A 17,765-nucleotide genomic window follows, 5' to 3' on the forward strand; every position below is an offset into this window, starting at 1 on the left:
AATGTACAACAAAGTGAAGTTAGAGAACCAGCCCTCTCAGTGTAAAATACCACTAAAAAGAAAACAAAAACAGTAGTAAGTCTAGCACTAAACATAGCCAAACTCCATATGGAATAATGTTAAATTATGTAACGTATTTAAAAATATAAATAAAGATTAATGTATAAAAAATTCATGCAATTAGTGTATAGTTATTATTTATTTATAAAATATTTTAATTACCTATTATAAAATCGACAAAATAATAGAACAATACATTTATGTTAAACATTTAATAAAGTTCAATGAATTGTATACATCACCAATAATAAATATGAATGCACATTAAAAAATTATTGATTTTCTCTAGGTGGGGATTTATTTTTTAATCTGAACTTCAGAAAATTAATCTTAATTTACTTTGAGATATTTCCATTCATTATTGTTTTAATCCAAAATTAATTTATTAGTGCCGTAGCATTTGTATATTTTGTTCTACATTTAAAGTAAATCTATAAAATGAATGTACATGCATATTTAACATGCAAATATTTGTAATACTTATTTTTGAATTAAATGAACGTTTTTATTTCCCCTATGCTTTATTATCAGAGACTGGTAAAGCTTGCTGTATCCAGCAAAAACACTCATTCCCGCCTCTGCCCTTCCTCTCTCTTTGCTATCAGTGAGGCTGACAGAAAATACACATTTTATTTCTCAGAGCGGGAGCAAAGATTACAATGCTAGCTCTAGCCTGATTGGCTCGCCCCCAGAACAATGCATTTCAAATGAAATTGGAGTGGTTTGGCAGCCAGACTGCCCCAGAATAAGCATACAATGGTGGCGTTCTATTCAAGCAATTGCTAGATCCTCACCAGGGCAATACATGTGTAAACCTGCCTAGTGCCTTTGTGGATGTCTCGAGAAATGTACTGCTTAATTCCCATAGGTGGAGCCATCTTAGGAGCTCTGCAGGGCGCTGCATTTTTACCTGCCAGCTGCCCCTGTCTTCCTTAGTGGGGAAGCCTTAGCCAGGCTGAGGAGCAGAATCAGTAAAGCATCTAGCCCTAAATGACATCTCTTCAGAGTAGGTTGAAACATTGCTGTGCATAAAAGCTCCAACAATTAGTTCACTCTGCACATGTATTTCCGTTCCCAAAACGCAGCCATACATTCCGGAAGTAAAAGGGATTTTCCCTATTGATGGAAAGATGTCTCTGGGTAGTAGAAGATTCGTCTCCAAAAACGACAGCACACTTTTTTAATAACTCTTCGTCATGTAACCTAGACGTATGCATTCTAACAAATAAGAATATTCATAAGTACAGCTTACTTAGAATGCTCATGAGAACGCTGGACTAAGAGTTGGCAAAAGTTTTGAATTCGTTGTTAGGACCCTTTTGAGAGAAAGAGAAGAAGAATGCTATGCTTATAAATTCCCCCTGTATATTTTGAAATATAATCTTGTTTCCAACAGAAGTTGGTGGAGATCAATTATGACAAGTAGTATATGCTCTTTCTTCTTGGCTCCTATTGCTCATCTTGCTGCTGCATGCGCTATCTACATTAATGGCACAGTTGCTGGTTTGGTGGATCAGTCCTTTGAGAATGTTTTTTTCTATGCCTGTATGAGACGGAACCACTGTCTTTTTCTAATTTTCTCCAGAATCAATTTATGTATCCAACTTTGCTATTAACACAATGCCTTCCAGTGCATATTGACTCCAAAGTACTGCTTGTGTTTTCAGGATCCTCGTAGCATGCCACACCCCTAGGGCAAAACACAGAGAAATTAAAAGATGCACCTACATTCAGTGACTGTCCAGCTCTGAGCATTTTTTAGTAACACTAAGAGATGGTTTTGTGAAGGTCTCATTCATGCATTCTGCCTATCAGTCTTGCCTTTTCCTAGGCTTTGAGACTACTTTGTGATCCATCTTCCTCAATGCCACTCCTCGGTCCCCTCGACCTCTCTACCTCAACGGCACACCTCTGACGCTCAGCAGAACTGTAAAGTTTCTTTTTGAACTTTTTCTGTATTTTCCTACCATGCCTTGTCCTGTATTTTGTCTCCTCTTCATCATGTTGTAATGTGCTCCGATACCCTCGGGTCTGGCTAGCGCTATAGAAAACCTCTAAATAAATAAACAAATTACAATATCTTTGCAGAGGAAAATACGATTTGAATATTACTTAGCTTGTTCACAAAATAATACCGAAAGACCTTGAGTTTATGTACATTTATGTCATTATGCATTGCGTATTAGCTAGTTGTCTTTTTAATTATACTTTTACTTGATGGTATATCACTTCAGAGCATCGTGTCTGAGCGTGGCCCATACTCAATGAAAGGAATACATTTCATGTGAAATTGACACAATTCAATTGAATTTGAGTCATGCTTTCTTCAATAACTTTGACAAGAGAATCCTTGTGACTTCAGTCCCAGTACTAACTTAATATTTAATCCTTCTCTTTAGCTCGTCATGAACTCCCAATGGCTGCTTAGTATACATTCTTCATGTACTGTTATAATTCCTTTCTCCTTCTGTGCTACCAAGCTTCCCTACACTTCCAAGTTAACTCCTAACTGAATGACCTTCACACTCTGTGTGGTAGGACCTTCATATATAAATTTTTTTCTCTTCTCCTCATTGTAGAATCTAATGTAATTGCAAATTCCTTGCAAATTCTTTATTTCCATTTTTTTAATCTCTTTTTATGCAGATGTTGATGAATGTGCGCGAGAAGATAATGCTGGCTGTGTGCATGATTGCGTCAACATCCCTGGTAACTACCGATGTACCTGCTATGATGGCTTCCGTCTTGCACATGATGGACATAACTGCTTAGGTAAGTTGTTTTCCTGAAATACAAAAACAGACACCATGCAGTAGGAGTAACTCAGCAGCCAGTGGTGGGGTGTGCTCTTAGCAGTGGTAAAGCAAGAGCCAGGCTGAGGCTTTCCATTGATGGAAAATGTGTTTTATAAGTAGGGGTACCCTTATGGCGGTAGAAGTGCCTGGATGTATTTTTCTTGTTATAGAGTGGGTTTTGGCTGCAACAGATGAGGGGCCAGCTTTTGGTCTGGCTATTAAAGCTAAGGAATCCTGCAATAATATGGTTTTCATGTAGCTGGAGGAAAAATAACTTTAAGGAGGTACCTGGCAGTTGTGCAACTGCGAGTGGTACCTTTTCCTTCTCTCCAGAAAGTGTTTGGATAAGGACCAGTGCAGCAGCTATGAGCAACGCCCACTCAAACAACTATGATAAAGGGTCTGTTGCCATTGGAAATGTTCTGTTATGCTTGTCGACGCCCCGATTAGGATTAATTGAAGGATGTTTTGGACATATTGGAAAACGTTTGGAGAAGTATAATGAGAGACTAGGGGTTAAACGTACATGATACATGCAGGGTACAAAATGTACATATATATATATATATTATTGTATAGCACTCATGCTCAGGAAGTGAGTTACAGAAGGTGGAACCTTAGGTGGATGCTCTATGAGGTACGAAGCCTTGAATTCATTCCTTGAGGAACGCCAATGCGGAGGAGATGGAGTTTGTTGTTTATGTTTTCAGATGAGGCAACTTCATGATATTTATTTTGTTGTAACTTGCCCATCATAGTTGCTAGTGGCCCAAATACACAGCTTTGTATTACTTGATCACAACAGCTAGCAAAACTGCAAACTTTTCTGGTAGGTGCAGAGGAGGTTTTCGCTTAACTTGCATTTTCCTTAGTGACATTCTACATTTGTAGTAGTAGGATTTACAGGTTAGTGGCAAGAGTGACTTTCAAGTTACATTAGACAGTGTCAGTGTTGGACGGAGATACAGAGAGCGATTGTTGTCACACAAATTAATTTTAAATTAAAAGTTCATAGGTTGTAAGGAGCTTTCCTTACAGTCATTTACCATCACAGCCTCGTAAATGCATATACTATAGTTAAGAAAATCTTTTCTTTTGTACATTTATTGTATCAATATTTCATCATATTTCCAGATTCCCTAATTGGAATTGATTGTGTTCAGTTCCTAAATATTTCCACCAGACTTGATGTTTTCCCCCTATTTACAAAATTCGACGTGTTTCAAGATATTCATAAATCTCATCAGGGAACTAGTAGTTACTAAACAAACCAAAAAAACAGATTGTTCAATGAATAAACGCCATGAACAATTGCCAATATTCTTAATTCCTTCATATTTTAATGAGGAATATACCTCTTACCTCTCTTGAAAAGTAATGCTGCATATCTAGTCACAGTACATTACATCTTCAATGCTATTATTAACGTAATTTACCTCACGGTGACCTACAGGGTTAGTTCTCTTTCTGTGGTCCTCATCAGATATCTCTCAATTTTTATGTAATGTTTTACTATCAAACTTGTTTACCTTTATTATAGTTCAGGCCGATAATGTTAGTCTGTCTTCAAAACAACAAGAATGTATTGCACCTAATTTAAACGCAACAAATACAAGGTTTCTAAACAAATGAGTCCACCAACATTCTATGCCTAATAGCCTAATAATCACATTTCCGCCCTGTGATGCATACTCAACAAATTCTTAAACTAAAATATATCAAGAAAATATTTGACTTTAATTTTCAAAAGTTGCAATGTCTTTCAATAGGATACCGGTTATTAGAACCAGTTGTTAACTGTTCTCGTTCTGGTCTCTGCGGACCCTGCCCGGAATGACCCGCGACGCACTCCAGATTTGCAGCCTGACACCCACCATCTGGACTCAGCCTTCACGCTTCGTCTACTGCGCACCCCTCCCAGATCATGCCGCAACGTCCTCTAGATCTGCCATTGGGACATGCCAGTAGCGGTGCCGTTTTCACCTCTCGGCTCCACCGACCCACAACTTTGCCCTTGTCCAAAGCACTCCTATTCCCTTTGTTGGGGATAGATCCAGCTTCTTCGCCCTGGATTCTCAGAGACCCCTCTGAGAGAGTCGTCAGTGACATGGGTGACACAGTTAGTGGTGCACTGGGACTGATCCCCTTACCATTGGGAACCTTCTTTTACCCTACCGGACATCGGACACTGCGTCCCTGCTTGGTTTCCCACCTTCTCCCCACCTCTTCCCTCCTTCATACCTCAGTGTGCGCCCGTGACCAAAGCACTACTCTACCCTTGCTGGGGCGGGATCCTGCATATTATGCCATGGAGTCTCAGCAACCCCGCTGAGAGAGTCCACTGTGAATTTGGGAATCACACATAACTGAGGACTGAAAAATTATCCCTGCCCCACCCAACCGGACATTCAGACACAGTTACTCTCCTTGTTCTCCACGCTGTGTGCCCTACCCCCTCCACCTCCGCTTCCCTCCTTCTTTCTTTGGATACCTCCCCTTTCCCTTCCTCTCTCCCCTGAATTCCTCTCCACCTGCTTGCTTTGTCTATCCTTTTGCCTATGCTCCGTTAAATTCCCCCTCCCTTCTCTCTTTTACTTTACCCCTTACCCCTCTCCCTGCCATTTTTCTAAAAATGTAACTTGTAACTGTTGTACTAGATGTAACAATGTATAATTTGTAAGCTATGCAACTCTCCTCATGTAAAGCGCTCTGATGCCTCCGGGTCTAGCCAGTGCTTTATAAAACTCAAGTCAATAAATAAATAAATAAAAAGGTACTAATGCAAGCCAAGGATGAGTGCCCATTTTGAAAGATATATGAGTTGATTGTTTCAAAATTCTCATGAACTTAGTTTCTGCATATGCTAACTTGTCACAAAGGTTTTCTTAATAATGATTTGTTAAAGAATATTGAGCTTAACTCATATCTTTTTGTAGCATAATCCAATTTATATTTACAATATTGAGAATAGTATGTATTTGACAGTGGTAAGCTATTATGATGTATTTTTGTATTTTTTTTAATCCTCATCCGCCTTCAACCGCAGTGAACAGAAAAGCAGGATGTTGTTACCGTTACTCCATTTCTAGAGACGTAGGCAATCAAGGTAGTGCCCCAAAGATGCTCCCCGCCTACCGGCAAATAATAAACCTACTAGGTGTTACTGACCTCCTGTTTTAGGGGAGAGGCTGGTCGCACTCCCTCTCTGGTTCTTCGTAACCAAGGACTGTAGCTGCTGTCCCAGCAAAGAGAAGGCAGGGCCCAGCACAGTCAGAGAGCTTCCAAAGAGGCATAATCATAGGATCCAAAAAAGAGAAGAGAAAAAAAAAGAAAATTTCCAAAGTGATAACACCCCAACTTAAACCCCTAGAACAACAATACTCAATTAAAATCCCCCATAACTAATGAGAAGACCAACTAAGCAAACAGTCCCATAGTCTTCTTTCTACTATTCTGCAATCTGACCAAATCAGGTCTTATATAAGGAGAATAGCCAGTCTGGCTCCACCCATCTTGCTCCACCCATCTCCTCCATATTTCTCGTCTAGCCAGCAGGATTGCGTAAAATAAGAACCCCCTAGCCGGACCTGTAATTCCTCCAGTAATACAAAAAATGATCAAGGCCAGAGAAATATGGACTGGGGTCCCCAGGATGTCAGCTTTTGTAACCCCCATCCTCTCCCAAAAATCAGAGATAGCTGGGCAATCTTTAAACATGTGAATGTCTGAAGCGCTCACCAAATCACACTTCTTACAGCCAGGGCTGGACTGGGAACTACAATCGACCCCGGGAAAGTGCTCGGCCGCCCTCTCCCCCCACCCCCTCCCCACACGGGGGTAAGGGGGGAGGGCTGGCTGGAGGTGCCGCCGAGCTCTTTGCCGGGGCTGGTTTTCGGCGGATTTTGGTACAGGGCGGATTTGGCAGCTACGCTGCAAAAACGGCCCCCAGTGGCCCAAAACCGGCCCCCACCCGTGCGGCGCCCGGGGGATTGCCCGGTGCCCACTATGGCCAGTCCGGGCCTGCTTACAGCTAGCAGGAGGGCCCTTTGTTATTTTAGAAAGTCTAGAGGGAGATAAATAGGCCCTGTATGTAGTGAAATAGTGGTTCCTCCAGAGCCAAGCTGGTTTTACCACTGCAAACAAACTGTTAAATGAAGTTTGCCACAAGTCTTCCCAGTCTATATCTGATACAAAAGCTCCCCACAGTTCTTCGGCTACTTTAAAATCCCCATTATTAACTTCCTCAATGGCCCAGTAAAAGAAAGACACCTCTTTCCTCCCCGCCGGTCTTAATACTAGTTGCTCCTCTAGAATGTTTCCTTTACCTAAAGGTGTTTCAAATTCTGGGACCAACTTTGCAATTACAAATATTTAAACCTGGACATGCCCTCCTCTAGTTTGTCATCGAGCGTCGCCCAGGGCAGGAGTGAGCCGTCAGCAGCTAGATCACCCCACACCCGAAGCCCAGCTGTTTTAAGTGGGGCTGCCAGTTTATTTTTCAGGCAGCCCAGGGCCCCCGGCGAGTCCCGCATAGGAGCCGAACTTGAAAAATTGTTTAAGCCCGTACTTTGCTTAATTCTGGCCCATGTACAAGCCATACCCAGTAGGACTTTCAGTCTGATCTTCTTTAAAAACTTCTGGTCTCCATACTTAAAAAGGAACCCCTCCTGTGAAAATCCCATTCCATTCAGCATGGTCGAGAACATGACCCCCTTCTCTGACAAGTCTGGGGATTTCAGCAGCATTCTTGAGTGTGTTAATTGGAAGGCCCAGGCATAATACTGGAGATCCGGGAGTGTAAGACCTCCTTTCTCCGCCTTAGTTGCTTCCATGATATTCTCGTGGCTTTGTAAGCCCACACAAATGAAATAATTGCTAGCTGCAGTTTGTCAATGGTCTGCTTCTCAAAATATAAAGGTATAGAATTAAAAAGAAAAGTAGTTTTTGGCAATATTACCATTTTGATTAAATTAATTCTGCCCATAATAGTCAATGGGAGATGGAACCAAGATTTCATGAGTCTCTGGCATTCCTTGGAAACATTTGCAAGGTTGCTCCCCGAAATGTTGTCTATGTTTTGGACAATCCTAACACCCAAATATCTCAAATTGCTTTTGGCACGGTGTCGACACTCCGGCAGATTCCATACCATGATATCGTTTTTTTACGTGTTTACCCCGTAGCCAGACACTTGGCCAAACTCTTGTGCTAACCTATTGACATGAGGGAAAGACAACTCTAAATCAGGTGAAAGGATCAGGATGTCATCCGCATACAGAGCTACCTTCCTCTTCCATGCTCCAAACTTAAATGCTGTGATACCCGTCTCATCCCTGAGACGCTGAACAAATTGCTCAATGTACATATCGAATAGGAGAGGAGAGAGGGGGCAGCCCTGCCTGGTTCCCCTAGTGATCTTAAAGAGGTTAGTCAATTTACCGTTGACTAATAGTCTTGCCGAAGGGCCACTGTATATAAGCTGGATTACTCTGCGAAATTTCACCCCAAAATTGAACTTTTCCAACACTGCTGAGAGATAGTTCCAATTGACCCTATCGAAAGCCTCAGTGGCGTCTAGTGTCATTGCTGCCCAAGGTAACGAAAAGGCGGAAGCACAGTCAATGGCTCCAATCAAATCGTAAGTAAGATCGAAAAGATCCCTACCTCTCAAAAAACCCTTTTGATCTAAATGCAAAATACCACCCGCCACCGCACCCAATCTATCTGCCAAGATCCTAGTGAAGACCTTATAATCTGTGTTTAAGAGGGAGATGGGTCTATAGGACTCGCAGTCCGCCGGAGATTTCCCTGCCTTTAAAATTAATGTTATGGTTGCTTCACCCCATGAAGCAGGAGGTCTGGCACCTTCAACTAATATCTTATAGAACAAAGTTATCATAGTTGGAATTATAGCTTCTCCCAAAAATGTATATAATTCTGCTGGAAGCCCATTGGGCCCTGCAGCCTTGCCACCTTTACAAGCGGCAATTGCTTTCCTGACCTACTGCTGGGATTTATCAAGCTCCAGATTTTCTCGTTGGGAGGAGTTTAAAAAGGTGAGATTAATCCCACTTAGCCACTCCCGAACCCCATTGCTATCTACCACATTGTCTTCATTATATAGATCTTGGAAAAAGACAAAAAAAGCTTCTCCAATCTCTTCATCTGTGACTGCCACTGTATTGTTATGTTCAATATCAATTTGTTTTATAAAATTTCGTGCCCTGTTGGTCTTGGCTTTCCATGCCAGGAGTTTGCTGGCCCCCTCCCCATATTCAAAATGGGCAAGCTTACTTGCCTCCATCTTTTAGAGATCCTTGTCTGGATGATACTCTCCAACTGATCTTTCAGGGTTACCAATTTCGCCCAATATTCCTGGCATTTTACTGCGTCGACCTCCCCATTCATGTTCTGCTCTACGACCTTCATATCACGCTCAGTCCGCTCCACCTCCTCTCTATATTGCATGTTTTTGTAGGAAATCCTACTTTTTACCAGGCCTCTAAGATAAGCCTTCCAGGCAGCCCACACTATGGAGATCTCTGCTGACCCAACGTTTATATTTAGAAAGGTCTCTGTCTCCTGAGATAAATAATTGGCTTCTGAATCGTCCGAAATTAATAAACGATCAAACGCCCACACCTTTGGTAATTCTTTCTCTGCCAATGTTAAACCTATCCATACCGCCGCATGGTGTGATAGGTGTGGCGTCAGATAACCTATATCCTTTGTTTTATCCCTCAGATCATGACTAACCAAGATATATTCTATCCGTGATTTATGTTTGTATTTATGGTTATAAAACGAGACGCCTAAATTGGAACCTGACCTTTCCCTCCAAATGTCACTCAATTTGTGCTGCCTCATCATAATTTGAAGATATGTTCTAGATGTAGACAACACATTTGCCCTGCTACTTGGAGACTTGTCCAACTGAGGATTCAGGACTATATCAAAGTCACTAGCAAGAATGATTGGTTCTGGCAATTCCAAGATATTTGCAAAAATAGTTTTTAGAGTGGATGGTTCATCTTGGTTAGGGCCATAATAACCTACCGCCGTTAAAGACCCTTTGACAGATAGCTTGACAATGACCCATCTGCCACCTGGGTCCACCATCGAACTCAAAAGCTGAGCCTTTACTTGCTTTTTAGCCAAGATGGCAACCCCCCTAATATTAGCACTTTGATTGGAGGTAATGCAATGTTCCACCCGGATCACTGAAAGAATATCGACTGAAAGAATATCGACCATCAAAAATATCGTTGAGAAAATATCGACAGTCAAAATATCTAGTTTCTATCTACAAACAGGTAAGTACAAAAATATCGAGTTAAAAATATCGTTTACAAAAATATAGTTGTAAAAAATATCGTATTTACTAAAAACAGTGTTAAATTAAATTAATATTAATAATTAATTACTAAAATATACTTAAAATTACTTAAATTAACTTATAATAATTAAATAATTAATGAAAGTTAAATAAATATTTTTTTATTTCATATTTATTAAACATATATATATATATAGTAATAAAATATAATAAAATAATACCCAAAAACTGAAAACTGACCCTGAACCCTAAAAATACCCCTTTACCCAAAAACTGAAAACTGACCCTGAACCCTAAAAATACCCCTTTACCCAAAAACTGAAAACTGACCCTGAACCCTAAAAATACCCCTTTACCCAAAAACTGAAAACTGACCCTGAACCCTAAAAATACCCCTTTGCCCAAAAACTGAAAACTGACCCTGAACCCTAAAAATACCCCTTTACCCAAAAACCCAAAACTGACCCTGAACCCTAAAAATACCCCTTTACCCAAAAACCCAAAACTAACCCTGAACCCTAAAAATACCCCTTTACCCAAAAACCCAAAACTGACCCTGAACCCTACAAATAAAAACGATATTACTTCACTTACCTTAAAAACGATATTACTTCACTTACCTTAAAAACGATATTTTGGCTGTCGATATTCTGTCCTGTCGATATTTTCTCCAAACGATATTTTGGAGTCGATATTATGTCCAAACGATATTTTGGAGTCGATATTATGTCTGTGTACCGTTCCACCCATCTGACCTTCCCAAAGATCTCTCTGATTTCCTGTCTCAGGAGATGTGTCTCCTGTAAAATGATTATTTGAGCTGAGGAATCCTTAAGTTAGTGTACGATTTTTGCCCTCCTACTTATACCTGGAGACCATTGACATTCCAGGATAAGCAGTGTAGAGTTCTCATGGCGGTTTAAACAATGGAACCTTAAGCATGTCAGGTCTCCCCGAATGCCAACACCAAACCAAGCGCAACACCCCAAAACTAACCAATCTAAAAGGTGATTGAGAAATTTTTTTTTAACCCCTATGCTCCCCACCCCGTGCTCCCTTTCCCGCCCCTTGAACATCTCACTAGAGAACCCTACCCCCATCTACCTGGACTAAAGTGCAGATTCTGCCCACCGGGGCATCCTACCTTGTCCCTAACTACTGATAAATGAATTCAAACAGGCAAAAAAAAGAGGAATCCAAAAAGTCTATACCTAGTGTAATGACGATATGTGTTTGATCTAGTCGAGGAAGAAGAAGAAAGCTCGATATCTAAAAGATCCTAAGTCTTGAAGTAAAAAGTTCCCAAATGCCCCGTTATGTGCCTATCGTCGTAGTAAAACTATTTGGAGACTTTGGTTACATTTTACAAAAGCTCATCCGCATCCTGCACTGTTTTTAAGTTGTATATTTTGTTATTAAGCATAATTTTCAGGAGTGCAGGAAGTTTAGCTGGCCCATTGAGCCCAGTTTCCTAAAATCTTCCATTTTCCTGCCCAGCTCCCATTGTCGATCCAAAGTGGCACGCGCAAGGTCTGAGCGGATTTGGAAGGCAAAGTCTCTAGGTCTCAATGATTTTTGTTTTAAAGCACAGTTCAGAATGTTTTCTTTCAAGGAAAATGTAAGAAAGTTTAAGATCTTTCTTGGCTTTGTCCGGTTAGGATATTTCCTAAAGGGATCCCTGTGGATCCTCTGTATGTCTTTCTTTAGGTCTTCCTCCGATTCCTCGATCTGGACTGATTCCTTTATGAGAGTTACAATAAATGTTTTAAGGTCTTCCCCCTCCTTTCCCGCAGGAACAATCAAAAGACGCAGAATATTACGCCGAGAGTTTTTTTCAACATTTCAAGTCTATCTCGGCTTCTTCCTTTTTAAGCACTGTTAAGTCTGTTTTAGCTGCTCCCATGTAGTTCCTGAGTTCTCCAACTGAGCTCTCTAAAGCGACAGTCCTCAAATTCAGGAAATCGTTTTTTTTCTCCAGAGACTCACAGAAGAACTTGATTTCCCCCTGATTTGCCTTTGAGACAGAAAACCCCTATCTATTGTCCATTGAAAGGGTACAATAAAGCACCTCAAGAGCTGTCACACTGGGGCACTCCTTATCATGGGCCACAGAAATTTTCTCCCCCCTTACCACCTTCACTCACCCCCCTACATTCATGTACAGGGTTATCAATTCCTACATGGCCATTACTTTCATCCAAACCCACAGTTGAAGATTTAGCCACAGGTGCAGCTTGTATAACAGACGTTGGGGTTCCAACTGCCTCTACCTCTTCCATATTCCCCAGGGAAGATCTCAACTCAATCAGCCCAGAAGTCTTTCTAAGAGTCTGCCCCTGCTTTGCCACGTCTAACACCTGTGGTTGAATTTTAAAGCAGGATATCAAGGATGGGGTAATCCTAGTTCTTGACTCTGAAGGTTTACCCTTGACTCTGTCTGTTTTAATGCTCTTGCCCTTAATTTCGCAGAGCTGGATGGTTGAGTTGTTTTCAAATTCTGTGGCCAAGGGGATACCCTCCTTCCTGTGCGTTGGACTACTATTTGTGACTGATTCGCCATCCGTGTGCTGCCTAATATTCTTATCGGAGGGTTTCTCTTTAGTCACCCCCTTCGCTGCACCTCCCTGCTTCCTGCCTCTCCTAGTAGTAGAGAGTATTTGCGGACACAGAGCCACACACACAGAAAGCCACACACAGAGAGCCACACACAGAGCCACACACACACACACACACACACACAGAGCCCCCCCACACACACAGAGCCCCCCCCCCACACACACACAGAGCCACACACACACACAGAGCCCCCCACACACACACAGAGCCCTACACACACAGAGAACTCCCCCCACACACACAGAGCCCCCCCCACACTCAGAGACCACACACACAGAGAGAGCCCCACACACACACAGAGAGCTAGACACACAGAGAGCCTCCCCACACACACACACACAGAGCCCCCCCACACACACACACACAGAGCCCCACACACACACACAGACACATACAGAGAGCCACACACACGCACACACACACACACACACACACACACACACATACACAGCCCCCCACACAGCCCCACACACACAGTGCCCCATGAAATGAAGGATTAGAATTAAAACAAATATAAAAAAACAGTGCAGTGGCACACATGGAGGGTGGGTTTAAAAAAACCAAAATCATGAAGCACACATTAAAGGGTCGCATGCAAGACTGTTTCTATGAGGTACAAATAGAGCACTGTGTCAGAAGTCAAGATGCTACTCTTCTGAGCTGGAAGGTGTCTCTAACTACAGCATGCGCTCAGACAGACTGAGCCAAAAATACATCTCTATATGGGTGGTCTTCAAGTTTTTTTATGCTTTGTCAATAGAGGGCAGGACCGGATTAGCATATTGTGCATTTGTTATCTCATATCAAAGGCAGCTACTCAACAGTGTGACTGTGTAAAGCCAATGGCATGTTTTATCTGGGCTACGAATACAAACCAACCAAAGGTGTCAGGTTAGAAGAAAAAATATTTGTTTAAACTAAATATGCTTCTGTTTAGCTTTTCCACTTCTTTCTTAATACAATAAATGACCCCTGCTCAACTGGAAGTTAATTTGTGTTTATGGCATCTGACTCTGGCTTCAAAATCTGCCATTACGTTGATTTTAAATAATGGATGCCTATTATCAAAGTAGGTTTGCGAGTCTTAGAAAAATGAGAACTCTTTAGATATTGCAAGCTCCCTGCAGTATCATGTAGAGCTCACGTTTAATCCTGCTACCTATTGTTATTGCTAGTTCCTCCCAGAGTATCATGCTACCAGTAGTACCTGTAGCAAGCATGCAGCATCAGAAATTGTGACCCTTACAGTGTTTACAGGCTCCCTGTAGTCTATTGACAACGCCCTCATCCTGCAAGGTGTACCCAATGTAAGCTCCTTGCAGCCTCCTGCAGAGCTCCTTCATCCTGCAATCTTTAGTACCTGCAGGCTCTCTGAAGACTATGGAAGAGCTCTTTCATCCTGATACCAGTAGTCGTTGCTAAGTCCCATTAAAGCTCTGACAGACCTCTCACCATGCTGCCGGTAGTAACTGTAGTATCCATGCAGCCTCTGACATTATGCCCCTTGTAGTTTTTACAGGCTCCCTGTAGCCTATGGGCAACGCCCTCACCCTGCAAGGTGTACCCAATGCAAGCTCCTTGTACCCTCCTGCAGAGCTTTTTCTTCCTGCAATCTTTAGTCACTGTAGGTTCCCTGCAGCCTGTGGAAGAGCTTGTTCATGCTGGCATTTTAAATAGCTGCAAGCGCCCTGCATCCTCTAGTAGAGCTCCCCATCATCAGGATAGGCTCCCTGACCCGCTCACTCATCCTGCAACCTGTAGCCTCTGAAGGGTCACTGCCCTGTCCAGATATTCTCCTTTCAGCACTCTGCATGGAATTATTTAAGACCCTCGTGGCACTGGCACTCCAACATACACGGGCAACCTCAGTTCTCTTCATTAACCTATTGACACCGGGCACAGTGCATCCTCCTTACCTCTTAGCACTGCTGCTTCCTGTCTCTTTCCAAGTCTGAACATCCCGCGCTTCCGCCCGCTGTTGGTTCCCTTGGCAACAGCCGGAAACCGAGGCATGGCTTCGAGATTACAAGCCCTCTCCCTCCGTGTCTTACTGGTGAAGAATACGTAACGAGCGTCGCCTAAATGAGGAGACTACGTCTCCCAGCATACACCTCTAGAGAGTAGGACTCCCAGCTTTCCAAACTTGAAAACAATACTGTAGCTGTCACTTATCTAAGGGAAGATCTCAAACCTCCGCAGAACAAGACACATTTTCAGTCACGTCCACAGTCTGCTAAGATATAACATTTGTTTTTATTGTGGCTGTTTTGTGGTCTCTCGACTCCACCTCACTGGTTGGTTTGATCTTAATTCCTTTTTTTTGTGACAAGATTACATGTCTCTTATCTGAAGGAAACGGCTGTTTTAATTTTCCTGTTGAATGTAATACATTACGTGATTGGATAACTTGTAGAACGTGACATCTCTAGTCTGTCATGATTGGTTAAAATCTCTAGCCTTTTAGGATTGGTAAACTGGCCTACCTGGCATTTTAGCGAGCCAATCTGAACCAGGCTAAAAGTGGCATTGACAGAGCGGACGGAACGCGGCGGGATTTGTTTGTCAGGTCGGTACAACTGTTCGACGCTGGGAGGTAGGCGAACGGCTGCAAAAGGCTCTCCAGCAGACTCCATCCGCGGTCAAAGGCATGCTGGTAGATGTAGTTCCGCAATTGATCGTCCTGCATCGTTTTCAAACGGCGTGTGATTTTTTTTCTGAAGGCCATCAGCGCAAATCAGACACAACCAAACCGAGTAAGGCTACTGCGCTTCAGAGCGCTGTGGAGGCAGGGTCAGAGATGAGGACCAAAAAACCAAACAAATGAGTTAAATTACACCAACCATGTTTCTCCGAGGCGAGGAAGAAATGCCTCGGAGAAAGCAGGGTCATTTTCGCATTCGGGGGCGTGGTTTTCTTTCTCTCCTCTTCCCATTGGCTGGAAGGTAAAATTCCAGCCAATGGGAAGAGGAGAGAAAGAAAACAAGAAAGAAGCCTAAAAAAACTCCCCCGAATCCGAAAAAGACGGGGCTTGAACCGGGTGACGCCCCTCTCCTCCAATGGCTGGCCAGCATTTACTAGGCCAGCCAATGAAGAAGAGGGGCGGGTTCCAAGCCCCTTCTAAGAAACATCAAATCTTTGGCTCCACCCATACTGCTTACGCAGTGCGACGGTCCTCGACCTAAAAACTGCACCAAGGTCATCCCCCTCCTTCAGGCCTTCCTGTGCCTCGTGTCGATACAGCTGTGGACACGTAAGAGCGGAGGTGATCCCAGTGATCCCCCTGAAGAACCGGGTTTTCTTAGAACCCAGCGGTGCCAGGGACACACCCGAAGTCTTCGAGTTCACCTGTCTTGGTATACAGAGACACGGAATACTTCTAGGTGGCATCAGAGATCAAATTTATTAGCTGCAGCTAGTAACAGTAAACCAAGCAATACAACACGGTGTACAACTCAGGAGACTGCTCAACTTTCGTCGAGCAAGACATCACTTTTTATGCTGTTTTCGATTAATTACGAATGCACACCCACTGTGGCAAATTCTGACCAATGAAATACATTTTCACACACATTATTACATTCCAAAAAGCTCACTTTACATTGTACCAACCCACAAGTTAATTATTAGGACTGTCCCAAATTCGATTACCACAATCCGGACAAACCCATAATTGAAAGCACTACCCATGTAATGAAAAGTCGTAAGGAAAGGAACATTTCAGATGCTGAGTAGGATAAGATATGTGATAGAAACTAAAAGTTAACGATATCCTGAACATTGATTGGCAATTTCAGACAACGATCAGCCAGGAAAATTGGCTTCGTAAAGGGTCAGTTTCAGGTGACGGGGTCAGCATCTTACAGTTCACTCGCAAGTCGAAAAGGGCCTAGTTAATGCATACATGAACAACGAGGCCCATGCAACTTTGTTCGTTCGTTTACCTCCACGGGCCTACATGAGGGCAACACAAAATGGCATCACGAACAACGCAAACAAAATGGAGTCCGGTCCCGAAAATCACGGAACCTCAGACCCTCCTTATGCCATTACGTGGGCAATGACCTAAACTCACGTCAATCTGAATCCAGGTCTATATCTATTCTCATCAGGTCATCAAATTGTTGCTGTAACATCATCTTATTATCCTTCACTTCTCTCGGGACGGGTCTTCTCACACAGATTGTAGCACAAAGGCCACAAATGGTGGGACTACACTGGATGCATAAGCAACACGAGAAAAGGATTGCTAAAGCCATACCAAGAAACATCAGAATCTTCCATCCCCATTTGGACAGCAGTTCCCAAAACCATTCTATCAACGACCAGTTCCCTTCGTCTACATGTATAGACTCAGTGGACTTATGCAACTTCAAGATGGCTTGGTACACTGTCAGGGCGTTATCAGGTATGAAAACACAGCAACTAGACACGATCAATTTACATACTCCACCTCTATCACGCGCCTGAAATGCGAGGCGCTGGTGCAGCGCGCTTAAAGTTTGTCATTCGTTTTTAAAACCTGCTATTTAGCATATTTGTTTTAATAAAGTGTACTTCTGTGCTACTTACCCTGTTGCTGCTCGGTCATCGCCCCGGTCCACCATGGCTTGTGCTGCTTGTGTGGAGGGCGTTGCTGACCTTTGGCCCGGCCCCTGAGGGCGTTTCACTTCCGCCAGAGGCGGTACCGGTGCCTTCTTATTCGGCACTTCACTCTCCCGCGCAGCGGACGCGCCTGAAATGCGAGGCACTGGTGCAGCGTGCTGAAAGTTTGTCATTCGTTTTTAAAACCTGCTATTTAGCATATTTGTTTTAATAAGGTGTACTTCTGTGCTACTTACCCTGTTGCTGCTCGGTCATCGCCCTGGTCCACCACGGCTTGTGCCGCTTGTGTGGAGGGCGTTGCTGACCTTTGGCCAGGCCCCTGAGGGCGTTTCACTTCCGCCAGAGGCGGGACCGCT

General features: G+C 42.9%; 1 protein-coding gene across 4 annotated transcripts in view; it reads left to right on the top strand.

Annotated features, from left to right (window-relative positions):
* Positions 1-17,765, top strand: part of SCUBE3 (signal peptide, CUB domain and EGF like domain containing 3) — a 1,212,393-nt gene that overhangs the window by 332,941 nt on the left and 861,687 nt on the right. For all 4 annotated transcript variants that reach the window (XM_078644301.1, XM_078644304.1, XM_078644302.1 and 1 more), the window contains exon 3: positions 2,707-2,832. In XM_078644301.1, the coding sequence (XP_078500427.1) occupies positions 2,707-2,832 (126 nt within the window). The remainder of the gene's footprint in view (positions 1-2,706; positions 2,833-17,765) is intronic.

The sequence above is a fragment of the Lissotriton helveticus genome, chromosome 5_1 (assembly GCF_964261635.1).
Source record: "Lissotriton helveticus chromosome 5_1, aLisHel1.1, whole genome shotgun sequence".
Taxonomy (NCBI): Eukaryota; Metazoa; Chordata; class Amphibia; order Caudata; family Salamandridae; genus Lissotriton; species Lissotriton helveticus.